At 40.3% G+C, this 27124-nt stretch overlaps 2 protein-coding genes across 5 annotated transcripts in view; one reads left to right on the top strand and one right to left on the bottom strand.

Annotated features, from left to right (window-relative positions):
• Positions 1-20092, top strand: part of LOC140106228 (ropporin-1-like) — a 270178-nt gene extending 250086 nt beyond the window's left edge. For 2 of the 3 annotated variants that reach the window (XM_072130511.1, XM_072130512.1), the window contains exons 4-6: positions 3145-3306; positions 6850-7022; positions 19910-20092. In XM_072130511.1, the coding sequence (XP_071986612.1) occupies positions 3145-3306; positions 6850-7022; positions 19910-19976 (402 nt within the window). In that variant the 3' untranslated portion in view covers positions 19977-20092. Of the gene's footprint in view, positions 1-3144; positions 3307-6849; positions 7023-17263; positions 17337-19909 lie in introns of all 3 variants that reach the window. The other variant, XM_072130513.1, reaches the window with a different exon arrangement.
• LRRC20 (leucine rich repeat containing 20) overlaps positions 1-27124 on the bottom strand; it is a 436150-nt gene that overhangs the window by 147783 nt on the left and 261243 nt on the right. The window lies entirely within an intron of this gene.

Raw genomic sequence — 27124 nt, 5'->3', positions numbered from 1 at the left:
AATACTTCTGTATTGCAATATATGGCATTTTTGCAGCACATTCATTACAATGAGCCACTGGCTCATTGTAACGAATATGCAGCTGCCAGATAGCCTTGTGTCAAAAGAAGACACGAGGCTACCATGGCAACCGATCGCCGCCCCCCGATTACGTTCGGGGGCGTGGCGATCGGAAAAAAGATGGCGGCGCCCGCCGGCGGCGTTTAGGGGGTTAATAGCCGCGATCGGTGCAAGCACCGACCGCGGTTATTAGCGGTGGGGGTTTTGTGCAAAATGCAAAAACCCCCACCTCTGTATGAAGAGGACTCAGCCCGTGAGCCCTCTTCATACATCCCTTATACCTCTGCGCCGTAGAGCTACGGCGCAGAGCGTTAAGGGGTTAAGGGCTTAACGGGATTTGCATTAAGAACATATCTATTTAGAATAGCTGAAAAAATATAATAATCATTCTCATTAATCCTTTGCTTCTCTTTACCAGTAGCTGAACTGCCCTTTTTGGTTCACCGATAATGTTAATGGACACCTGTCATCAGGTCTGTGTCACTTGTCCTGTCACCTCTACCTGTTGGAGCAGATCACAAGGATCCCATCCCAGCCTTTATCTAGTTATTTCATACATTAATCATTGTAAAATCATCTATTCTTTATTATGTAAATGAGGCTGGTCACATGGTCAGAGGCAGTGATGTCACCCCTGTTCCCCCTCCCCTCTCCTCCCCCTGCTCATGTCTGTGTGTGTAATGTATAGTAAAGCATGGCTAGTGTGTGTGTTGCATCTGCTGACATGCTGCATCTTCCTAATATACAGGTGAGAGACACAGACATGAGCTACACATGAATCTGACATGTTCTGCTGTAACATGGCTGCCTGGAGCTGCTGTATCTCTCCTATACACACACAGGCTGCAGGGGGCGTGGCCACCAGCACCAGGAAGCACATCATTATACAGCCTCACATCATTATACAGGCTGTCAGTCATGCACTGGGGGTGTGGCTGTGCCTCCCACTCATGAATAGAGTGGACAGCTTGAATATGCTAATGCTTCATTGGACATTTCACAGGTCATTTGCATACAGCTTTAGGACCTCATTGCTTAGGTTACAGGCATGTAGAAGGACAATGAAGGGATAGAGGCAATGCTCTCTAATGGCAGTTTATGAAAATATATTTAGTTTAGGGGGGTTATTTTGCATGACGGGTTCTCTTTAAGTAAAAGGGGCCCATTATTGATGCAGCTAATCAATGACTGTATCAATGTTCCACTACAGAAAGTGATTGAACGCAGCCATCACAATTGTCTGCATAGTCTGCAGCTTTGAGGCCAGACTGTGTTAATTTTTAAAAATGTCTTCACCGGAAATAATCTATATATAAACCACCAAACTGCTTTGTATTTTGCTACCAAATATATATATATAGGCGGTCCCCTACTTATGAACACCGACTCACGGATGACCTCTAGTTACAGACCGACCTCTTTGCCCACTATGACCTCTGGTGAAGCTCTCTGGATGCTTTAATTTAGTCCCAGACTGCAATGATTAGCTATATGTATACACATACACACACCAAATTATATGCCTTATGTACAGTGAATTATAGTCTTTCTTCTTTCTACATAATGAAGATTTTCTCATTTAAAAATAAAACTTAAGACATTTATGTTTTACTTCTTTACTATTTTTTTTTTCTTGGTGTAGGAAAAAGTTTACAAATTGTATAAATTTGGTAATCATACTCAACCAGAGAAGTTATTTTTAAAGTTATGTATGTTATGAGGTGAATAGTAAAACATTTTTAACAAAAAGAAAACTATTACCGTAGATAGTTACATAGTCTATAGAATTGAAAAAAAACACATCAAACTCAACCAAGGAAGGGGAAGAATTGTATAAGAAAAGGAAATAAGGAAAATGACTCTATATTATAACATAACCATCATTGTTTATATGTAAAAAGACATCTGGACCCTTTTTAAAGTTCTCTGCTGTCCCCACTGTGTCTAGCACCTGAGGCAGGCTATTCCACAGATTTGCACTTCTCATAGTAAAGATGCCTGACCTCCTTCAGGCAGCGCCCCCTTGTCTTTTTAGATGTAACGTGGAACATCCTTCTACTATAATTTTTGGAAGGACCATTTATATAAATTAATAATTTCCCTCTTAGTCGTCTCTTTTCCAGACTAAATAAATCCAGTTGTTTTAATCTTTCCTCATTACGGAGACCCTCCATACCCCTTATCATTTTCAGTGCTCTTCGTTGTACCATCTATAGCTGCAAGGCACCCTTTTTATAGACTAGTGCCCAGAAATATTCCAGGTGAGGCCGAACCAATGCCTCTTACAGTGTTAAATTACATCCCTATCCATAGAGTCCAGACAACTTTTGATATATGACAAGGTCCTGCTGGCTTTAGAGGCAGCAGATTGACATTGCCTACTGTTATTTAATCCATGATCTGCTAGTTTATAAATGTATATATGTTTATAAATATACTGAATACATACATATTCAATTACCCCTTCAACTGTCCTTCTGTGGAGTAACCAACTAAAGGAGCAAGCTCCAGCAACAACTCCCAAAGTCAGTGACAATACAAATGTATTCAATCAATGCTCAACTATTAATTCTTGTGGTCCAAAACAGGATGCAGTTCAAACAAGTCAATCTCAGCACTCTATCAAGTTCACTCTACCAAGTTAGCAATATACAGCAAATCTGGGACAAGTCCACACCGCAACTGTGTCCAGTCTCTGAGATCCCTCCAGAAACATTTGAAAACCAAATTTTATTGCCTTCAATCTGGATTCTAGGTGGAATAGGGTGCACACATAGATCAGGTCACAAACTTACAGAAAAGCTTTAAAATGTGCCTTTCTTGGAAAATCACATAAGATCCAAAATACCTAAACCCATTTGTGAGTATATAATAAAATGCTATATTAATACCCATATGCCTTTGTGATCCACCCTATTCCATCTAGTATCTGGATTGAGGAAATAAAGCCATTGTGTGCAGTTGTGAGATACCTCTGGTGTGAGTCTGGTGGAGTTTAAAGACTGCATCCTTTGGACCAAAATAATTGGGAGCTATATATATATATTTATGATGCTAACAGTTTGTAACATCTCTTTTTCCTAGGTGGGTGGAAGACTGATAATAACATCAAGTGAGCTTACAGAGCTATGGAATGAATTAGGTTTACCATTGGACCTCTACACCAGCATAATGGTTGTAGGATGCCTTTCCGAACAAATTGAGTGGTTAAAGTTCCTAGCCATGGCATGTAGTGCTCTTGGAGTGGTAAATATACTCATTTTTATAAAATTCTAGAAAAGTGTTTTAAAAATATACATCTCATCCAAAATAATCTTAGTCAAGAGAGTAACATTTAAATAGCAAAATATAACCAATTTCTGCTAAGCTCTGATTCCATGAGCTTTGTTCCTACACAAACAATACTAAAAAGACATTGCGGGTAACTTATCACCACACTGTCTGCTTTCTTTTACTTCCTTTTGAGATGTATTTTCCCAGTTAAGACTTGTTTGTCCCAGTTGAGACTTGGTAAATGAAACCAGGCAATGGATCACCCAATTGCACTGCACTGCACATAGAACTTTTATTAATCTAAATGCTCACCAGTCATAGACACATCTGCCCAATAAATATTTCACCTGCAATAGACAATCCTATTATGATGTCCTGAAGACAACAAAAGAACAGCTGGTTTTGTCCCATTGACAGGTCAACCTGTGTCTATATTCAAGATATTATGAGTATAGTACACCTAAGACATTATGAGTATAGTTATATGTGCCAACTCAAGGCTCATTCCTTCCAGAAATATTAGTCAAATACTGACATTTACAGAAGGCAATTTAGAGAATACCAATGTCTTTTTAATTAAACACTGTAGTATTTGCAATTCTACCAAAACCTACTTTGAAACGATAGTAGATGGTTCATTTTAAAGAGCAGTACAATCTGGTAGTACACATAGTAGTGATAATGATAATGTAGTCTATACACAGTCTGTAGATGAACATTGTAGCCTATCAATAACATTCAGTCATAATCTGAAAGGAGATGTGCTTGGACTATTTCAACATTTGTCTTGAAAACATATTCTCAGAATGTTCCACAAAATAAATACATTAGGGAATCAATAAACCACTACACAAATGTTAGTTACCTCATTCTAATGTGTATGCCCATCAATGTCGTTAACAGATGAGTATTGCTGTTTAGGATTGAAAAGAAGGCATATTTGTCTATGTACTTTGGCCAGTACTGTATAGAAGAGAGTATGCTAGCAGTGTAACACTGCTGCATCTGCTGTAGCACTAGGAGCTGCTTACTTTCGCAGCTTAAAGAGGACAAGTCCTTTTTATCTAGTAAATGAGCTAGAAATTGTTAGAATTGTATATTGTATATGAGAACAATCTAGTTGAATTAAAGCATAGTTCAATATAATATTCATAAAGATAACCCTTTAACCGCTTCCGGCACAGTGAAGTTGGGGAGACATAAGATTGTATTAAGCATAACATGACAGCCAAACCTCTGCACAAACAGCCAGGATCAAGACTATTTAACTATCTAGGCGCCACGGTCATACATTACCGCCAGAGTTCACATTAACGTCTCACCATGCGTCATAGACGCATGATAAAGCGCCATTACCGCCCAAAATAATTGCCATGCGTAAAACTATGCTTGGCAATTACTCCCCTGTAGCACGCAGGCTGAGAGGTCCGGCGCACGTTGCAATCCTGCAAAGGAGGGAAACATCAGTAGCAGGTTTGCATTGTGCTCATGCAGTTTCCCCTTAGCAGGGTGGCCTTACCATTATGGCAGACCAGGGAATAGCTATTTTGATTGGCAAGTTAAAAAGATAGCAGGTGGGCACTGGGCTGGCTGATGAGCCTCCATAGTACAGGCTGGAGGCCAGCCCTGGGAGCTGTTTGGTAGCGGGCACAGGGCTGCTAGCCAGCGCCACAAGTTAGAATTGTGAGAAGGGAGGAGGACCCTGTTCTCCCTAGGCCGCCCCCTCTCCTTTTGTTGCAGTGCCAGGCCATGTTGAAGGTCTCTTGCTGCCTCCTCATCGCCAGCTGCCTCTTGGGGCCGCGATCACTCAAAGCCGGGTAAGAGGGTGAGAAACAGGCACTTTCTCTGCCCCTGGTCCCGGAATGTCCCTTCTATATGGTACTGGACAAAATCACGAGTCAGCAGAAACTGTGCACAAGTCACACTGTGCACAAGTCACATTGTGTGCCTTCTGCTCCTCCTATAACTATAGAGTTTATCTATAGGGTTAGGACATGGTTGTTTCTCTATATCAGGCACAGTGTGTAACTGTGACCCCCACCTATCAGAGAAAATTGTGGTCGTGAGGGTTTGGAGAAAAGTTGCTCATGATTCACACACGTCACCCTACACAGTATGGTTTGACTGGTGACCCACCAATACCTCCCCACAGGTGAGATATAAGGTGAGAGCAGCGGTCCCACTAAGGGGCGCCATTATCCCCTATATTGCACGTAGGCTAAGTGGTCCAGCTCCAAACGTGTGAGCGCTGGAGGAGAAAAAGTCGGTGCTCCCTGTGCGGCTTCAGGGCATCATCATCGCGCTGCTCTCCCTGGCTCTGGATCCCATGGAGCTGCGGGTGGTGCAACGCTGCAGCTCCAAATGTGAGGGGAGGTATGTGGCCAAGTGCCAGCCAGTTCACTGCCAGGACAACTACATGCTCTCTGCTGCTTGGGAATGTGCTGCGCAAGATAATGCCCCAGGCCCTGTGCTCCTGCCATGGTCTGGAAGCGGGCACAACGCTGCTATGGCTCACCCGCATCTTTTTGGTTCTCACCTTCCCTGTGGCAGACCTGGTAAGACGGCTGCATAACTGCTCCCTGGGACAGGAGATCGGTACTGTGTACAACCAGGAGAAGCTGCTGGAGATGCTCAAGGTATGAATGCAGGAGGAGACCTAACTAGCTGAGGGAGGTGCCGACTATTATGGTTCTCCAAATCTTTATCAGACATGACTGGTCTAGTAACTGTATACTAAGGCAACATTCGCATCTAAGTGTGTTTTTTTATTTGTTGAGGGGTGTAGTTTCCATAATGGGGTAAAATAAGAGTCTAGCTCTTATTTAGGCCTCTCATAGTCAATGCAAAGTTGAGCAAAATATGGGTTTTGGTGATTTTCCAAATAATTTGTAAAAAATGGCACCCAAATTCTGAGCCTCATAACATTCTAGTAAAATAATTGGAATTTTAAAAAATCATGCCAACATAAAACAGACATTTGGGAATTGTAAGTTATGAATTTATTTGGGTGATATGCTTCAAAAGTAGAGAATTTAGAGCTTTGAAAATAAAGAATTTCTGTTTTTTATAACTAAACACAAAAGATATCCTTCAAATTTTTAAACTAATTTGAAGTACAATGTGTCATGAGAAAACAATCTCAAAATCCCCTGGATATCTTATAGCGTTCTAAAGCTAGAGTCCCAAAGGGATTATCTGAATTTTAAAAAGTTGTTCATTTTGTGTTTACTGCACAATGTAATCTTCTAGCTTAAGATGCTAGTTAGGAATTGTGATTTTTTTTCATATTGTAACCATTTTTGGCTTAGTATTTAAACTTTATGGTTTCTTTTTATCCAGTTCTAAAATATCAATGACCAAGCACAATGGCTTCATCATCCTGGTGTCTGGGAAAGATCCCTTGTGCCAGACTACAAAATGCAACATTTAAGGTCTCTCCTAAACTTAGGCCCAGAAAAGCATGTCAACAATAAAAGTGAGTGTGCATGTACAATTATGATTTTTTTTTTTTATCAGACCATTGCAAGAAGCCTGAAGATTGCATGTGAGGTCTTGTCAGAAGAAAAGAGTGGACCTCATCAGATTCCATTTGATACATTCAAGTTCCTTTACAACTTTCTAGCAGCCGTAGATGCTGAAGTATCTGAAGCACATGTACAACAAATGCTGACTTATTTAGAACAACAAGTGTAAGCATTCCAAACATTTATATTATTGCATACAATCTTTTAATGCTATAATTTTACTTCTGTAAAAAGAACATGAAAATAACATAGTAGCCTACAGTTTCTGATTAATCCCTTCATCAATTGATCATAAGCAAGTATGACTACCACTAATAGAAACAGAAGTTTTTTTCATTTTGCTGTTCTAATAGTGCAAGAAAGGAAGAAAAAAATTGAGCCCCATCATGTGCAGACTATTTATTCAGAGTATGCATTATTCACAGGCTAGATGTGCTATCACCTTGTTTGGTTGTGCAGATTGGCACAACACATGTAGAGATTTTTTCAGCGAGTGGTCCGCAGCCGTAGGGGTTGTTCTCCAAACTCGAAGATCTAAGGGTCAGTCTGTATAGAATCAGTTCGTCTGGAAGCTCTATGGTCGCCAAGGTTTCCCCAAAGGATATCGGTGCTGGACACACTTCTTTGATTTTTTCTAATAATCTTACTTTATTTCTTAAAAGATCATGTTGTCATAAAATCAATGACGATAAAATCATTGACATATTACATGGACCATAAAAGTTGAATAGGAGCAATACGCGTTTCAAGTCCTTTCCTGGACGCTTCCTCAGTTGCTGTCTGATCTGTGGTTGTTCTGCTGATCTTTTAAACCTATTCCTGGTTACCTCCCCCTGGGTTACAACCAATCCTGAGTGATCTGTGATGTTCTTCCCAATAACCCAGAAAACAATAGGAAAAAGAAAAAAAAAAGGAGACGAAGGATGAGAAGAGGTAAAAAGAGGAAAGAGACAATCAAGGAAATCCACCTTAATCAAAAATAGGACAAAGAGAAAGTAAAAAAAAATTTAATACATCTACATATAAATTAAATCCATATGAAATAAGGTTATTGGAAAGAGGTCTAGCCTTTTGCTCATATAACAAACGAAGCCGTTTAATCTATTCCGAGATCTGCACAAATTCACCCGAAAACTAACCATAAAAAGGTTTTTCGAACTAAAGAAAAACAATAAAGAGGGAGAAAAAAAGAAAGAACAGGAACATTAAGATGATCTATATGAACATAAAAATGTAAAACCACCACCTACCGTCTACCCCACAAAAAGCCAAGGTCTACCAGATCTACCAGAAACTACTACATATGCAAATAAGAAAAATACAAATAGGAAAAATGAGAACGGAAAGACAAGGAAAAACAATAATAAAAATAAAAACAAAAATAGAACTGACTAATACCAAACAAAGAAGAAGAACAAAAAAACAAAAGAATAGCACTTGCAAATTTAAATAAAAATTGTGATATAATTATAAGAGCAGCAGTGGGGGTGAGTGGTGGGGGACAGTAATTCAGGGTTTCAAAGACTATGAAGATGAAGCATATAAAATCTTATCAGATAAAGAATATTATGAACGAATTTATGCAGACCCCTTTTCCATATTTGAAAAAGATTGTAAACAACTACTTTTAGAAGGTTAGAATATAAAATATTTGAAAAAGAAAGAGAGGAAGTTTCTTAATCGTCCAACCAGGTAAACCATACTTCTACCATTTATCTAAAATTATTTAGACATTTTTACAACCCTATGTATCAGAATTACCAAGCTACACTAGAGATTCTGGACATCTCATTTCCATATTACTAGATATAAAATGGAAAGAACACTATATATTAGCGACAATGAATGTCACATCCTTGTATAGCAATATTGAGCATTCTGTAGGCCTAGCCTGCATAGAAACTATTGTTACAAGGACAAAATCACTTTTTAATAAAATGCCTAAGGTTCATATTATACAACAATAACTTTACATATGACAGCAAAATATTCCACCAAAAATGTGGAATAGCGATGGGCACCAAAGTAGCTCCAGTGTACACAAATTTATTTAGGGGGATGTTTGAAGAAATCCACATCACTCCAAAATCCATAGATAAGGGAGATCTTTTATTATACCAGAGGTACATAGACGACCTCTTCCTGACATGAGGACGGAGATGAGGGATCACTAAGGGAATTCTACACCATAATTAACACTAATTCTTGGGGGATAAAATTTGCAGTCAATATGCAAAGAGAAAAGATCGCATTCCTGGACCGAATCATAAGTCACGACAATGAAATATAACAGAGACATATTTCAAGTCCGTCGCTATAAATAGCTATCTCAGTTTTCGCAGCAATCACCATAAAAAAACGGATTAGGAACATTCCTTATAGCCAGTTCCTCAGAATTAGAAAAAATTGTACTAGCACAAAAACATACAGAGAACAATCGAAATTGATTGAAAATAGATTCAAACAAAAAGGTTATCCAACAGAGTAAGTCAAGAATGTGAATGTAAGAGCCAAGAAACAAACACAACTACAATGTCTTACTACCAAAAACAAAGAAAAGAATATAGGTAATTCAGAAATCCTATTTTATTGAATGACCACCAAAAAGTAGAAAGAATAATAGATAATCAATGGCACATACTACAAGAGGATCCATATCTGAGAAATGAACTCACAACACTACCAAAATTTACATACAGGAGAACAAAAACACTTAAACAAGCCTTAGCCCCTAGTAAAACCAAACAACACAAAAAAGAAGCCACCAACATAACAAACAATAAAGAAAAAGGTAGTTTTAGGTGCCATAAAAGTTGCTGCCTATGCTGTGTAACTATTGAACGCAAAAAGAGAGAATTTAAATCATACCTAACTGAAGAATTCCAAATTAATTACAATCTGACTTGCCAATCAGAATATGTTATTTACATTATGGAATGTATCTGCCACCGACAATACGTTGGACGTACTACCCAATCGCTTCACTGTAGACTAAACCAGCATAGGTTCAATATCAGCCATAAAAACAAAAAACAGTCTGGCACGTCACTGCATCCAAATATGCTCCAAATAACCCCTATAGATCATATTCCTATTACGAACACTAATAGATTTGAAACATTAAAAAGACTAGAAATCTTCTGGATATTCAAATTAAAAACTCTACAACCAGAAGGACTAAATGAACTATCCGAAACAATACTAATTTAGCAACGAGTTGATGAAAAAAATCCAGACTTGCCTGGTCAAATAACTCATAGGCGGCAAATACCTAGAGAGAAGACACAGAGACAAAAGAGTGAGGTTTGCCTTTACCTTTTTGATCCACATTGGCCTCCGTTGAGAAACCAATCCATACAAATTCCTCTAAGGTAAAGATAAAATAATAAATACAAAAAATTCCTCACCCAGTGCAATTATGGGAGGGAATAAGCTAGAAGAATGTTTATATATATATATATACAAAACATAAAAAAGGTTGCACCTAATTCTTATATAATGCGATCATCAAAGAGCTCTCAGGATTGGTTGTAACCCAGGGGGAGGTAACCAGGAATAGGTTTAAAAGATCAGCAGAACACCCAGAGATCAGACAGCAACTGAAGAAGAGTCCAGGAAAGGACTTGAAATGCGTATTGCTCCTATTCAACTTTTATGATCCATGTTTTATGTCATTGATTTAATGACAACATGACCTTTTAAGAAATAAAGTAAGTTTATTTGAAAAAAAACAAAGAAGGGTGTCCAGCGCCGTTGTCCTTTAGGGAAACCTTGGAGACCATAGAGCTTCCAGACGAACTGATTCATTTTGCTGTTCCGAATTACTAACATGGTGGTAATTAAAAGGAGGATAGCCGTCTGCTAAACTGCTCATACCTGTTTCCAGGAAAGACAAACTGTATAGGATCAGGAGGTAAGGAAAAGAGACACAAGATCAATTGCTATTCAGTGTATTTCCCTACTTTTGAGAACTTCTATAGATGAGATTTCTCTCAATCGTAATTATTATTATGATTTGATTAAGAATTAAAAGAGGAAATTTTTTTTGTTTCTGGTATATTCACCATATTCTTATCTGCTACTTGCATTCCCAACTATGACTATGGCTATATTCACACTGCTGTTGCCCGTACCGTACTGTAGCGGGCAACGGCAGTGTACGGGGAGAGGAGGAGGAGGTGAGCGCAGCTCACCCCCGCCCCTCTCCATAGGAAGTAATGGTGCACGGCGTCGTATTACGGTAAAAGATAGGACAGGTCCTATCTTTTTCCGGATACGGAGCGGTACGGTGCCGCACGTGTGCTGCACCGTACCGCTCCCGTAGGGCGCCGTGCCCCCATTGCCGTCTATGGAGGACGTATATCGGCCGTATATACGTCCTCCATATGGCAGTGTGAATGTAGCCTAACTGTCCTTATCTCTGTAGCTCCCAGAACCACAAACGTGATATGATTTGCAAGAAGAAATTCTTTTATGTAAAACCTTCCCGCATAGTTACTGACTCCATGATATACAATTAGGTCATGGTGATGAACCAGGCTCAGAAGCTTTATGAAACAGTCCGGTTCCTGCACTAACAGCTGAGACCACATTGTGACCTCAGCGTCTATATGGCAATACCATATATTCAACCAGATGATCTGCACCCTTGATGCCGGGCACAGGGGGTGCTAATTGTTCCCTAATGGCCCATCCTATGCGAAAATCACATATAACAAAGAAAATGAAAATCCACACAAAAGCATGACAAATTGGGTAGCAAAACATCTGTAAAACTTCAATAAAACAAAATAGTTACTGAACCTGTACAGTGTATGCCGTAAAAAAAAATATTAAAAAAAGCACACAAAATTACATTATATTATTATATTGTGTCATGCCTCTTAGAACATGGTGATACAAAGCAAGCACATTTCTCACTTATAAAAACTTTATAAATGGGGTATCGTTGTAATCATGGTGACCCATAGAATAAAGAATATTTTAAAGCTTATTTTATGGTGTAGTGAAAGGCAAAATGAAAAAAGCTAAATCCCTAAATCGGAATTAATGATCTTATGTTATACTAGCTGTAGATCCCGGCGTTGCCTAGGATAGTAAATAGCTGCTCTTAGCCATAACAAAACAAAGTAGGTTAACAAAAAATATTATATGTCTATCTATGCATCTATCTCCCCCTGTCTGTCACTCACTCTCCCTGCCTCTTTCAGTTACTCTCCCTGTCTGTCTCTCTCTCACTCACGCACGCCACCTGCCTGTGTCTCTGTCACTCACCCACTCTCCCCGTCTGTCTCACTGTCGCTCACTCTCCCCGTCTGTCTCACTGTCGCTCACTCTCCCCGTCTGTCTCACTGTCGCTCACTCTCCCCGTCTGTCTCACTGTCGCTCACTCTCCCCGTCTGTCTCACTGTCGCTCACTCTCCCCGTCTGTCTCACTGTCGCTCACTCTCCCCGTCTGTCTCACTGTCGCTCACTCTCCCCGTCTGTCTCACTGTCGCTCACTCTCCCCGTCTGTCTCACTGTCGCTCACTCTCCCCGTCTGTCTCACTGTCGCTCACTCTCCCCGTCTGTCTCACTGTCGCTCACTCTCCCCGTCTGTCTCACTGTCGCTCACTCTCCCCGTCTGTCTCACTGTCGCTCACTCTCCCCTCACATATAAACAAACCCCTCCCTTTTTTATTTTTACTATAATTTCTAAAAAGACTATAACCATCTATACTAAAAGCCCAGTCAAAGCTTTTGTCCAGCCATGTTTCACTCATACCCAAAACATTAAGACTTCCAGTTCCTCCATATTGTTTGTGAGGCCTCTGACATTAGTGTACATGCACTTTATATTGTTCCCTCCATCCTTATTCCCCTTTGGCTTTTATGAAATGAACTTACTCCACTACTTGATAGATTATTTGCATTTTCCATCAAACATTTATCTTGTACACCTATATATTTCTTTAGTCGCGCTTTATTCTTGATCCCCTCCCTACTTTGCTTGACCACATCCCCCTATAAATAACCCTCCCCACTGTTTTATCCCTCTGTCTTCTCTATCTGTACAGTTGTCCCCCTCCCTCCACATCCTCGTTTAAAAACTCCTCTAGCCCACTTAACATCTTTTCCCCCAGCATGACTGCATCCTCCCCATTTAAAAGCAGCTTGTCCCTAGCAAAGAGCCTGTAGCCGACAAAGAAGTCAACCCATTTCTCCATGAACCCAAACCCTTCCTTCTTGCACCATTTTCTAAGCCTCTTATTTAACTCCCTAAGCTCCTGCTGTCTCTCTAGTGACACTCGTAATCAAAATACAATTTGTCATGAGAAAACAATCTCCAAATCCCCTGGATATATAAAAGAGTTCCAAAGTTATAACCACTTATAGTAACACAAGGCAGATTTTTTAAAAATCAGGGTTGATCCAGAAAACCCTAAAATGTGTACGAGCTGCTATAAAACCCAAATAATATGTGTCCAAACGCCTCTGAGTCTGACTCATTTGTGGCAAAAGTTGAGTGTTCTTCTCATTTTCAAATGATGTTGAAGGTTTTTCTTTTCTTTAGGCAATATTTCAAATAAAATAGTTGTCTGGTTCCCTCTAAAAATATATTTTATCATACATTAAAAAAGAGGTTTCACTGGTTGTGAAGGTTACTGGGGAAAAAAACTAAAAATGGAATATAAAATTCCTATAAAGGTGTGAATTATTAAATGAGTCATGAATAAACAATGCTGAGTGAAAAGGTTAAGGCCCTTAAACCAGCATATCTGCCAAAACACTAAATTGTATAATTCTTTCTAAACATTTCACATTTCTACTCCTATGGGTGAAAATAGCCACAGCAATAGAATGTTCTTTGCATTTTCCAATTTACACATGAAATGCAGTTTTTCATGTCTTTTTACTTCTATAACAATATGAAAGTATGGCTCCCATTGTAAAAAGTTTTCTTTTCACTTTACACAGTCAGTGTCAGTAAAGCAACAGAAATGTAAAGGTTTGTCTCGTATTATATAGACACATACTTTCCCCTGTGAGTAACCTCTAGTTTCAAATAAATAGACAAGAAAATAATGAAACACTGAGGAATTTGATATCGATTTTTAATTTTGGAAAAATAGTTTCCTGCTAGAATACAACAACAACCTAAAAAGTAAATGCACTACAAATTCTGAATTATTAAGTTTCCTTTACAAATGTTTGCATTCAGTCACATTCATACTTAAACATCATATGAATCGTCCATGGCGTAAAGTTGTATGTGAAAAAGGTTCTGAACCCTCTACATACATGACGTGTGTCAGATATATTAAACAGCTGATACCTGCCAGTAACTGCTGTGGTTTGTGTGCAGCACCCAACATCTCTGCTTGTGGGTGCCTCCACATTAAAATGCCAATCAGTACCCTGCGATGTCATTGGAGTCCTCAAATGCCAATACAATTGACAGCTGTGGCAAAGCAGGAAGCAAAAAGTTGCTGATTAGAGATGAGCCAGCACTAAAATGCTCGGGTGCTCGTTATTTGAGTCGAACTTTTCCCGATGCTCGAGTGCTCTTTTCGAATAAGGAACCCCATTGAAGTCAATGGGAGACTCAAGCATTTTTCCAGGGGACCAAGGCTCTGCACAGGGAAGCTTGGCCAAAAACCTGGAAACCTCAGAAAATGATGGAAACACCACGGAAATGGACAGGAAACAGCAGGGGCAGCATGCATGGATGCCTCTGAGGCTGCATAATCGCACCATTATGCCAAAATTATGGGAAACAGCATGGCGATGACACTAATGTAAACAAAAAAATGTATTAGATTACGCCACACATGACGTACAGTACACTTCACCGGCAGAGAGAATGTGGATTGGGATTTCTGGAGACTAGCTTGCTAAACAGTAGCAGGCAGACTAAGCTAGATGAAATTTGCATTTGCACCACTGACAGCACACAAAAGGATTTTGTGCTGTGACTTTCACTTTTGAAAAAAAAAGAAAAAAAATCGGCAGACTGTGCCTGTCCCACTTAGCTGTTTGAAATGGATATGTGTGTCACTAAGAGCCTAAAATAACGTTCGCAAGTCTCCCTGCAAATTCGTCACAATATGGTAGTAGCTGCACTAATAGTGCCAGCGAGCCCAGCCACAAGCAAATTAAAAAGAAAATAAATAATGCTATTGTAGCCTTAACAAGGGCTGTTGGGTTCTTGTAGAATCACTCCTGCCTAACACTAATCTAATAGAACACCCAAACGCTATCCCTGACCAGCAGCACCTCTATCCCTAACGGCATCCAGGCAGAGAATGAGCCGAGCACTGTGGGCAGTGGCTAGAACAGTATATTCCAGGGTCACCTGATCAGGCCAGCCAACCACTGCTATCGACATGTAAGTGTACCACGTGATGCTGGGTATACTGCAGAGTCTCCTGGCTTGTGAGTGGCTCTGTTTCTGGCCGCCAAAAATCAAAACGGCAGGAGATGCCATTTTCCCGAGCTGGCGAAATATTCGTCCGAGTAAGGAGCAGTTGTGAGTACGCTAAAGCTCGAACAAGCATCAAGCTCGGATGAGTATGTTCGCTCCTCTCTATTGCTGATTAAATTGCTGTGTTGGCACTTTGTGATAAAGTTGGTTTTGGACTGTAGTTTTGGCACTCAACCTCTAAAAGGTTCACCTTCACTGCCCTTGGGTTCAAGGAGGCTGGTAAAAAAAAGTAACAAAAATATTAAAAACAAAAGTTTTTATATGGAAAAATTATATTAAATAAACCATAAAAATTCTAACCACCCTCTTTTACCTAGATCACATTTAAAAATAAATAAAATCATAAAAATGTCAAGTATTGCCGCATCCCAAAATGTCCATTCTATTAAAATATAAAAAAAAAACAATTATTAAACCCATTAAAAATAGTCAAACCTTTGCCACCAATAAAAATGTGAACAAAAAGTGATGAAAAGATCTTTGTCAATGGACAGTTGTCAAAATGGTATCAACAAAAACACATCCCGCAAACTAACATCACTTACACAGCTCCGTACATTGAAGTATTAACCCCTTAACGACTTGGCCTTTTTTAGTTTTTTCACTTCCATTTTTCACTCACCAACTTCAAAAATCTATAACTTTTTTATTATTCCACATAAAGAGCTGTGTTATGGCTTATTTTCTGCGTAACAAATTGCACTTCATAGTGACGGTATTTAATATTCTATGGCGTGTACTGGGAAGCAGGAAAAAAATTCCAAATGCAGTGAAAATGGTGAAAAACCACATTTGTGACGTTTTCTTGTGGGCTTGGATTTTACAGCTTTCACTCTGCGTCCCAAATGACATGTCTGCTTTACTCTTTGGGTCGGTACGATCATGCGGATACCAAATTTGTATAGGTTTTATAATGTTTTCATACATTTAAAAAAATTAAAACCTCCTGTACAAAATATATATTTTTTATTTTGCCATCTTCTGGGGCCAATAACTTTTTCATACTTTGGTGTACGGAGCTGTGGATAGTGTCATTTTTTGCGAATTTTGATGGCGTTTTCATTACTATAATTTTTGGGACTGTGCGACCTTTTGATCACTTTTTATTAATTTTTTTATATTTTTCAAAATGGCAAAAAAATGCTATTTTCCGTTACGGGGTTAAACGTAGTGAAAAAACATTATCATATTTTGATAGATCGGGCATTTTCGGACGCGGCGATACCTAATGTGTTTATGATTTTTAATGTTTATTTTTATATCAGTTCTAGGGAAAGGGGGGTGATTTGAATTTTTAGGTTTTTTTATTATAATTTTTTTTTTTTTTCAACTTTTTTTTATTTTTACTTTTACTATTTTTCAGACTCCCTAGGGTACTCTAACCCTAGGTAGTCTGATCGATCCTATCATATACTGCCATACTACAGTATGGCAGTATATGTGGATTTTACTCCCCATGCATTACAATGTGCAATTAGCACATTGTAATGCATGGGTTAAAACGAAGTAGCCTCGGGTATTCGGAACACCCGAGGCTACCATGGCGACGGATCGCCGCTCCCCGCGACGTCATCGGGGAGCAGCGATCCACGACAAGATGGCGGCGCCCATGCGGCGCCATCTCTTTGAAGCCGCCGGCAGCATTGCCGCCGGCGATCGAGGTGAAAACACTGCAATATGCAGCAAAGACTTACGGCTATGGAGAGGGCTCGGCCCGCGAGCCCTCTCCATGCACCGGGACCCGGCACGCGCCGTACTAGTACGGCGCGCGTCGGGAAGGGGTTAAAAAAGTTAAGAGCATCACAAGGCTTTATTTTTTCTTTAAAAGCAAGGGTTTGAATTTTTTTAAAGGTATTTAATAAAGGTATTGTACTGACCTAAAGAATAAAGGAGAGTCTTCATATTGAGGGCACATTGAAAAAAACTTTTTTTAACTTTCCAGTATATGGCATAAAATATTAAGTTTTGCCACTAGAAAATTATTTTATCGATGAAGTGAACAACCCTTTCATCAGGTGCGTGAAAACAATTATAAAAAGGGAGAAGCATAGACAGAAATAAGCAAGTCCCTTAGCAAGAATAGAAAAGGTCCCAGCATCCATCAATAGTTTAAAAACATATTTTTATTTATGTATTTAAGGTTTTTTTGCAACAAAACTTTTTAGGATTTTCACAAATCTCCAATTCCCTAGCTTAATTTGATAAATGATACAACTCTGGCAACCCTCATCACTATTGTTTAACACAAACCAGTCAGATTGAATATGAAGTCCAATCTGTAGGATGGCGTAGAGCTGGAATTGCTATGTAGATTTATGGTTTAATTGGAATTGATTCGCTATAACTCCTTGCATCATATGTATGGAGTTCTTGCTTTCCCTATATGCAGTACCGTCAACAGTCTACAGTAAAACAGCCTTAAAACAATACCGACTATAAAGAACAGATTCATTGTTTTCCTTAATGAACAATTGGTTTACCAGCCATCTGTGTTTTCATTTTCTTTCACGCTAATGGGTTTGTGGATTACATGTAATGGGGTTTAGTAAAAGGATGAGTTTAGAGACCGTAAAATAACCCAATTGACATTTAAAGCATGCCAGTTACGACAATTCATCAAGAGCAGAACAACATGCTGGAGAGAAGATAAGTACAAAAGAAGATCATTAATACAAAAGTACAGATTTTTTATAAAAACTATTCTAGATACAAATAATTTACTTTGAATATTTTAATGTGAAACATTCCAGTTTGTCATCAGCGATGGATAGTTAAGTAGGCAAGTGATTGGTTTACCATCTTCCCAAGCAGCGTTTTTTAAGGCAGTTGAAGTTAGAGGGGTTGTCCACGTTCAGCAAATAAGTGATATTGTGTGTGTAATGAAAAGTTGTACACTTTTCCAATATACTTCCAGTATCAAATCCTCATGGATCTCCAGATATCTGCTTGCTGCCATTCAACAGGAAGCTTCATTGTTTACCTTCAGTGGACAGAAATCTGTCACTGGTTATGTGATGTCACACAGGTGTAATGAGCTATAAGAACTGTTAGTTATAACGACCCATACACCTGTGTGACATCACATGACCATGGACAAATGTGAGGAATTGATACTGGAAATACAATGTGTACAACTTTTTATTACACTAACAATATCAGCTATTTGAAGAAATTGGACATCCCCTTTAATGATCACACAAGATAGTAGATAAATGGTCTGCAACATTATGGAAGCTGTGGAACTAAAACTTAGTAAAAGTTTCCCACCCACATGTTTCATCATTCCGACCCCTTTAAATTTTTATTTTTGTTTCATTACAGCTAATTGACAAGATCAAAAAAGCTCTTTTTTTGCTGATTAATTTACACTCTGCCCCCCATCTTTACAGAAAAAACAGATGTAGATATTTTTGCTAATTTATTAAACAAGAAAACTGAAATATCACATCACATTCAGCCCCTTTGCTCAGTAGTTTTTCCGGCCTGGATTTGGGGATCCCCTGCCTCTTCCTTGCAGATCCTCCCCAGTTCCCAGTTGGGTGGTGAACTTGGGTGGACAACCAAGTCTCTCCAGAGATGTCCAATTGGGTTTCAGTTGTTCTGAAGCCCCTGCTTTACTTTTGCTGCGTCTTTAGGGTCATTGTTTTGTTAGAAGGTAAACCCAGTCTGAAGGTAAACCCAGTCTGCGGTCCAGCGCACTCTGTAAGAGGTTTCATTTTTCCTTCAATTGCAACCAGTTGTCCTGTCCCTTTAGCTGAAAAACACACCCATAGCATGATGCTGCCACCACCATGTTTCATTGTTGGGATTGTATTTGGCAGGTGATGAGCAGCGCCTGGTTTTCTCAACATATATTGCTTAGAATTACCAAACTGTTCAATCTTCGTCTCATCAAATCAGATTGGTCATCCCAATCTACTCCAATTTAAGGATTATTGAGGCCACTGTGCTCTCAGGAACAGTGAGTGCTGCAGAAATTCTTTTGTAACCTTGGCCAGATCTGTGCCTTGCCACGATTCTGTCTCTGAGCACCTTGGGCAGTTCCTTAGGCCTGCACTGTGAGCTGTAAGGTCTTATATAGACAGGTGTGTGCCTTTCTTAATGAAGTCCAATCAGTTTAAATAAACATAATTGGACTTCAATGAAGGAGTAAAACCATCTCAAATCTGCTGAGACAGATTTATCATTGTGACTGAAGCTGGATTATTAATTTGGCGCAGGATACGACTGGCAAAATCAAAATTACCTAATATTAGTTGGTGTAGTTTGCTGCACCACAATATAGAATTTTTGGGAAAACTGAAACATGCCTAAAAGCCTCAATAAATGTGGCACGCAGCATTTCCGGTGCAAATTGAAACAGATTGATATATCTCCTCTAAGTACTATATAATTCATGTTTTGAATTATAATAAATATTTCTGTATATCACCTTCAAAAAGTTACCAAATCAGCCAAATGTCCTACATGACAGAACGTTATAGAATAACTCAGACATCATACAGCGAGAAAACATTGTTTGAACTGTGTGGCATTGAAAATATGCTAAATAAACACACTAAGTAGAATCCTTTTTGTCTCCTAACAGGGTTGGATCGAACGGTCTGATTAAGGTTACTGATTTCACTGAGAACCCAAATGTGAGACTGGAATAATGTATAAATCACCTGGAAATAGACAAACATACAAGGAGTTCACCAACGCAATAGCATCAATGGTCCTTCTCTTCATCCCAAAAAAAAATAAAAAAAATGTGCATTAAGGAGAACAAGTTATAATAGAATCATTTGCATGTAAACTAATTTTTCTAGATTAAGGTGTATTGCCAATTGTAAACCACATATCAATGTGTTTTTCCACCATAGTACATACTGACATATTTTTAGGATAAGCCATTACATCCTGACCTATAGAGGGTCTCAAAGTAAAGGGGCTGATTACTAGATTAAAGGTCATTACCTAGTAAGAAAGACCAAAGCTTTTTACGGTGTCAGAATACATCAAAGTCTATTGAAAAAAGTGGAGCGGGAGGTTAATGGCAGCTACATCTCTGCCCAACTGGCATTAAAAAGAAAAAGTACAGAATAAAAGTAATATAATTACCTTAAATTATCTTATTTCTCATGTATACACACACTGGGGCTCATTTACTAAGGGTCTGAATCGCGCAATTCCGTCGGGTATCCCAATGATTTCCGATTTGCGCCAAATTCTGTCGGGATCTTGGCACACGCGATCGCGGTATAAAAAAAAAAAAGCGTCGCTTGACACGGACTTAGCTGCACCAAGAAATAGAAGGTGAACTCCGGTGAACTCCAGCAGACCTCGGCGCAGCAGCGACACCTAGTGGATATCGGCGCACGGACCTTAGTGAATCCCGGCCGGACCCGAATCAGCATGGGAGGACCCGCCGCTGGATCGCGACTGGACCGAGTAAGTAAATGTGCCGCACTATGTTGAAAAGTTACAACTCTGAATGAAATTCGGTCTGGGTCACTCACCATTAGTAACAGACATTTTAAAGGGAACCCATTAGGGCAATTTGGGACGGTTAACCAACCACAGGTTCTTATGGACCCGTGGTTTAGGGTCTCAAATTGGGGGAAAAAAAAACATGCATAACTTGGTGGGCTGACAGAAGGTCCTGCAGATCCTGTCAACTCATGGGGTACCAAAACTGGCATCCCAGATTGTCCCTTAAATAAGTGATCCCCAAAGCCGCGATCGCGGGTGAACACTGCATTCCAAGCCGTGGCTGCGGAGTGCCCTGTCCGATGCAGAGCAGAAGCCGTGGCCCGAACCAGCATAACCACGCACAGCCGACTCTGCATTACTCATGCTAGATACCACTAGACAGCGGTACCTAGCCACAATGACCACTCACTTTTCTAGAAGTGGCAATTCAGGTGCGAGCTTATCGCTGTCAGTGATTGACAGTGGTACATAGCAACCTGTACTACAGTAACCAGTCCCCCTTTACTGTAAAAGCAGGTGAAGGTTACTGCCGCCCACACAGAGCTTCTTCAAGGGTTATACTTAATGGATGAGTGTGTTCTGCTGCAATGGTCATGTGATCCAGTAAGTATAGCACCTTTAAGAATGACAGAACATTCGCCAAAGATCCCTGATGCCAGCACATCTGCCACAAATCCCTCATACCAGTACGTCCGCCACAGATCCCCCCATACCAGTACATGATCCACAGATCCCCCATACAAGTACATGATCCACAGATCCCTCATACTAGTGCATCAGCCACAGATCCCTCATACCCGAAGGTCCGCCACGGACCCCCCCATACCCGTAATTCCGCCACAGATCCCCCATACAAGTACATGATCCACAGATCCCACATACCAGTGCATCCGCCACAGATCCCTCATACTAGTGCATCAGCCACAGATCCCTCATACCCGAACGTCTGCCACGGACCCCCCCATACCCGTAGTTCCGCCACAGATCCCCCATACCTGTACATGATCGACAGATCCGCCATACCAGTACATGATCCACAGATCCCTCATACTAGTACGCCCAACACAGATCCCTTGTACCAGTGTGTGTCCAACACAGATCCCCCATACCAGCGTATATGTCCACCACAGATCCCTCATACCCGTATGTCCGCCATAGGTCCTTCATACCAGTACATTCGCCACTGATACCCTGTACTATATGTTCGCCACAGATTCCCTGTACCAGTACGTCCACCACAGATTCCCCCGTACCAGTATTCCGCCACAGATTCCCCCGTACCAGTACTTCCGCCACAGATCCCTTGTATCAGTGTGTGCCAACCACAGAACACTCATACCAGTGTGTATCTGCTACAAATCCCTCATACCAATGCAGCCACAACAGATCCCTCATACCAGTATGTGCGTCTACCACAGATCTCTCATACCAGTCCACCACAGATATCCCATAAAAGTGCAGGGAAACAAGCTCAATGCTCCCACTGATTATGCATTAAGGTTCCATTTAGTAATTTAAGTTCTAAATGTTATAATTATAGCATATGTAAAAAATAAAAATAGCAAAAAAAATTTTTTAAAACACAATGTTTTTAGCAATGCATACAATGATGAGATAAATTCCATAGTAAGGGGTTAATCCACAGTCTGACAGTAGTTTAATTCTCAAATATTTGTGTATTGATCTAAGAGCGGCAAATCGATTCCAAAGTCACCAGGGATCACATGAGCGCCTCCCCTATAAATGACAAGCGTGTTGGCATCTATAACCAACCTTTAAAGGGACCTTTTTAGAAAATATTATATATTCAATATGTGAAACAAAAAAGGCTAATACATTCATACAGGAGTTAGGCTCCTTTCACACTAAGGTTTTTTTCTGGTCGCATGCTACCCATACCGTACCATAGCATACGGGTAGCATTCAGCCACGTGCATTTCAATGGGCAATCCATTCATTCATTTCATTGGACACATTGCCCAGTATACCATACTGTACATGGGAAAAGATAGGAGCTTGCTCAATCTGTCCCCATTCATACTGCCAGTCCACACTCCTCCCTATGGAAAAGTGCCAACACAGCAATTTAATCTGCAACTCATTGCTCCCTGATGGCCACAGCTTTCATTCATACTGGCGCATTAAGGACACCAATTCGGTTAAAATAAGGAGGGGATATTAGGATTATCGTTGTAACTTCCCTCCAAAATCCCTTTGGAATCATGGGGCGGGGACTCCAATGATAACCCTCATCTTTGCACCTCCTCGCTCCTCCTGCAATCCCAGGAAGCGTTGGTTTAAAATAGCACTGAGTGTCCTGAGCTACCGAGAACTGCAGAAGGATGCCTTGGATCACTTAACCTGTCTTGCAAACTATGTGCTGAGGTGATGGCCTGAGTACCCACAGAGATGGCTCCGAGTGTCACCTCCGGCACCTGTGTAGTTAAGAGTGTTGCAAGGCTATGCCTATCTTCTGTGCACTTACATCCAATATTGTAAATAAATGCACTATAAGCTTGTGAAAATTGTCGATCGTGCTTAGCGATTTATACTTCAGACAGTCGTATGATGCGATTGTTAACAAAGGTAAAGTTTGATATAATTGAGTAAATTTGGGAATTAATCATTCAAAATCATCATAAATATATTTTTTTGTGCAGGAGAAATACAATGAGTAATCAAGTACAGCTACAGATAACATCTAACATTAATGTGACCTCTTAAAATCTGACTAATTTTTCTGCTTAAAGACATGGTATAAACTACAGTAGTTAAAATTCCTCACCACACAGCAGTATGGTCATATTTTCCCCAACACATACAGACACAACCAAGGGGATGGGCTATTTGGAGCGTGAGATTTCTTTTTAACATAAAAAGTACCAGGTTTTAAGACTCCTGCAATCTAACAGTAATAGGTAAAGACCAATGCCATTAAAGAAAGTCAACCATTGGCTTGAGAAAGCGCCACTGAGCTCGAAACGGCCCCGTTGACAAGGCTTGCTTCTCCCTGCATGTGATTTTACGCTTCTTCACCTGAATAAAGGACATTACACTTTTCTAACAAGTGGGTGAGTGCCGTTACTCTTGTTGCTTATCAACTCATTTTCTCAGGGGGGGCCACATGAGAAACGAGGTTGCCTTAAAGGGGCCATCTGCCATTTTATTACTGTATAAATATATTGACTTGAGTTGTTCAGTATTTATATTTATACAGAATTACGATTACAATCAGCCAGTTGAGGGCAACCACGGACCTGATCCCTCCCAGCAGCCACAGTGTCCCAACCCAAAACTCACAGTGCCCCCAACAATCATATTGCTCCCAGTAGTCCCCCGTCCCACAGTGAGAAAATAGTGCTGAGCAAACTGGGGGCTGGCTAAAGACTACACTGGGATGGCTATATACTACAGGGGAATGACTGGTTATATACTAGAGGGGGCTGGAAGGCTAAATAAACTAGAGGGGGCTGGAAGGCTAAATATACTAGAGGGGGCTGGCTGGCTATATACTACAGGGGCTGGCTGGCTATAAACTACAGGGAACTGGCTGGATTTATACTACTGAAGGCTGGCTATATACTACTGGGGGCTGACTGGCTGTATACTACTGGGGGCTGGCTAGCTTATACTACTGGTGGCTAACAGGCTATATACTACAGGGGGCTGGCAGGCTATATACTACAGGGGGCTGGCAGGCTATATACTACAGGGGGCTGGCAGGCTATATACTACAGGGGGCTGGCAGGCTATATACTACAGGGGGCTGGCAGGCTATATACTACAGGGGGCTGGCAGGCTATATACTACAGGGGGCTGGCTGGCTATATACTACAGGGGGCTTGCTGGCTACATAATAAAGGGGGTTGGCTATTTACTACAGGGGACTGGCTAGATTTATACTACTGAAGGCTGACTATATACTACTGGGGGCTGGCAGGCTGTATACTACAGGGGGCTGGCAGGCTATATACTACAGGAGCCTGGCTGGCTATATACTACAGGGGTCTGACTGGCTATATACTACAAAGGGCTGGAAGGCTATATACTAAAGGGGGCTGACAGGCTATATAATACAGGGGACAGGCTTGCTGGTTATATACTGGGGAGCATGTGACCAATGCATTTCCCACCCTTGGCTTATATTCGAGTCAATAGGTTTTCACAGTTTTTTGTGGTAAAATTAGGGGCCTTCGCTTATACTCAGGTTGGCTTATACTCGAATATATATGGTAAGTCTTTAAAGAGGACCTGTCACCCAATTTATCGGCACTAGGAGCTGCTCACTAAAGTAACTAAAGTAACACTGCGGCGGACTACAATGTAATCATCGGACAGCTCGCAAAGCTGTCCGATGTATTCATGAGGGGGTGGTCCGAGGCGCTGCCTCTTCCCCGGACCGCCCCGCTCGCTCCATAAGCCGGCAGTGACTGCCGCGCTAGGAGGCAGTCACCGCCCCTAGCCACGCCCCAACCCCTCATGAATACGTCGGACAGCTTTGCGAGCTGTCCGACAATTACACTGTACCCCGCCACAGTGCTAGATAGCGTTACCGGAGGTTTCCGGTAACGCTATCACTCTAACACTGGGGCGTTTGATCGAGCACTAGGAGCTGCTTACTTTAGTAAGCAGCTCCTAGTGCCGATAAATTGGGTGACAGGTCCTCTTTAATAAGCAGTGTATTAATTTGAACAAGTGATCACTTATTCAAGTCCCAGAGCTCGACAAATAAAAGTTTAAAAAAAAGTTTAAAAAAAAACAAAGAAATTTGAATTAAATTTTAATTAAAAAATTAAAGCAAAAAAAAAATAAGACCCTACATTTTTTATACATAAGTGCAAACAATGTAAAGAGAAATATAGCTTTAATGTGAAGAACAACATGTCATGAAAAAACTGTTAAGCACATAAGCAATGAGATTATAAATAAACACATACAATCATAGTTATACATTACATACACATAACATATGCTTCCACACACACCAAGATAATGAGGTACATTCTGTATCAATGGGTGAATCTACAATCTAACAGTATTAAATAACTTGTCTCATGCACAGTCAAGCTTGATGCACAAATCTCTTTATATTGACCATCCAATAATTCCCATAACCGACTCTCAATAAACACAAACTTATAGAGCTTATCCGAGCACTCTTTACTGAAATGTACAAAAATGTGACAAACAGGAGATATCCATTAAAAAACTTAAAAGATACACAAGTACAGCTAATAATTCCTAGTTAGAGGGGAAGAAGATTAATCCACCTAAAGAACTCTCTGCCCAATCGATTTGCTGATTTTGTAGCTATAGTTATATTCGGAGCTTTGCTGAAGTAGTTCCTCCTTATTGGATACTCAGGACATAACCCTTAAATCTCTAATGTGAAATATGGCCCTGGCTATAACCAGAATTTCTACTCACACAGTAAGTCAAATACAGCACCTGACCAACAATTAGCCATAGTCATGTGAAAAATATTTTTTTTAAACTTTACTCAAGAATGGTGATTTATGTTTAGCCTGTATCCAGTACGTCACTGTTCAGCTCTGATTGGCCACAGAAAAACTGAGATCGGGAGGTTTAGGGAAATGCAGCACTAGATTCACAGGAAAAAGAGCAAAGTACACTTTATTATGCCTTCAGTCTGAGATCTAAATAAAAAGACAAAAAAACCAAGTAATGCCTTTCCCTGTAGTATGGATATACTAAAAAAAAAAATACAGTTTTTTATTTTTTATAACTGCATCTTCAAACAATCAGGTCACATTTCATAAGTCACCAATGCAGAAATGCAGGTAATTTCAAGTGGTTTATTGATGTTCTGTGAACTTCTGTGCCAATTCATGAAATTTACAATTAACATTCAATTACCCGTTACATGATGCATGGTCTATTTTACATTTGCTGGTAAGAACACAAGCTCATGAACAAATCTTTCCAAACTGCTTGTGTTTGTTTTCAAAGTCAGTCAAATGTTGTCGAATCCATTAATGAATGATGTGAATTACAAAAAAGTGCACTAAAACACACCACCTTGGCTATAGAAAAAAATACAAAAAAACCCCTTCATACTCACCTTCCGACACTGCCTGATGCTCCCCTTGGCTCCTCATCTGTAATTAAGCAGGTAGAGACATGTCCATGTGCTCTGCCTGCTGCAGCATCATAGTGTGCCCTGGTGGGCAAAGCTCATGGACGCGTCTCTGCCTGATAAGTTACTGATGAAGGGCCGATGGAAGAGGAGCCAGTGGGAGCAGAGGTGAGCATCGGGCAGTGCCAGAAGGTGAGTATGGAGGTTTATTTTTTATACAGCCACAGGCTG

The sequence above is a fragment of the Engystomops pustulosus genome, chromosome 11, assembly GCF_040894005.1.
Source record: "Engystomops pustulosus chromosome 11, aEngPut4.maternal, whole genome shotgun sequence".
Taxonomy (NCBI): domain Eukaryota; kingdom Metazoa; phylum Chordata; class Amphibia; order Anura; family Leptodactylidae; genus Engystomops; species Engystomops pustulosus.
The sequence above is the reverse complement of the archived record's forward strand: the minus strand, read 5'-3'. Positions and strand labels throughout refer to the sequence as shown.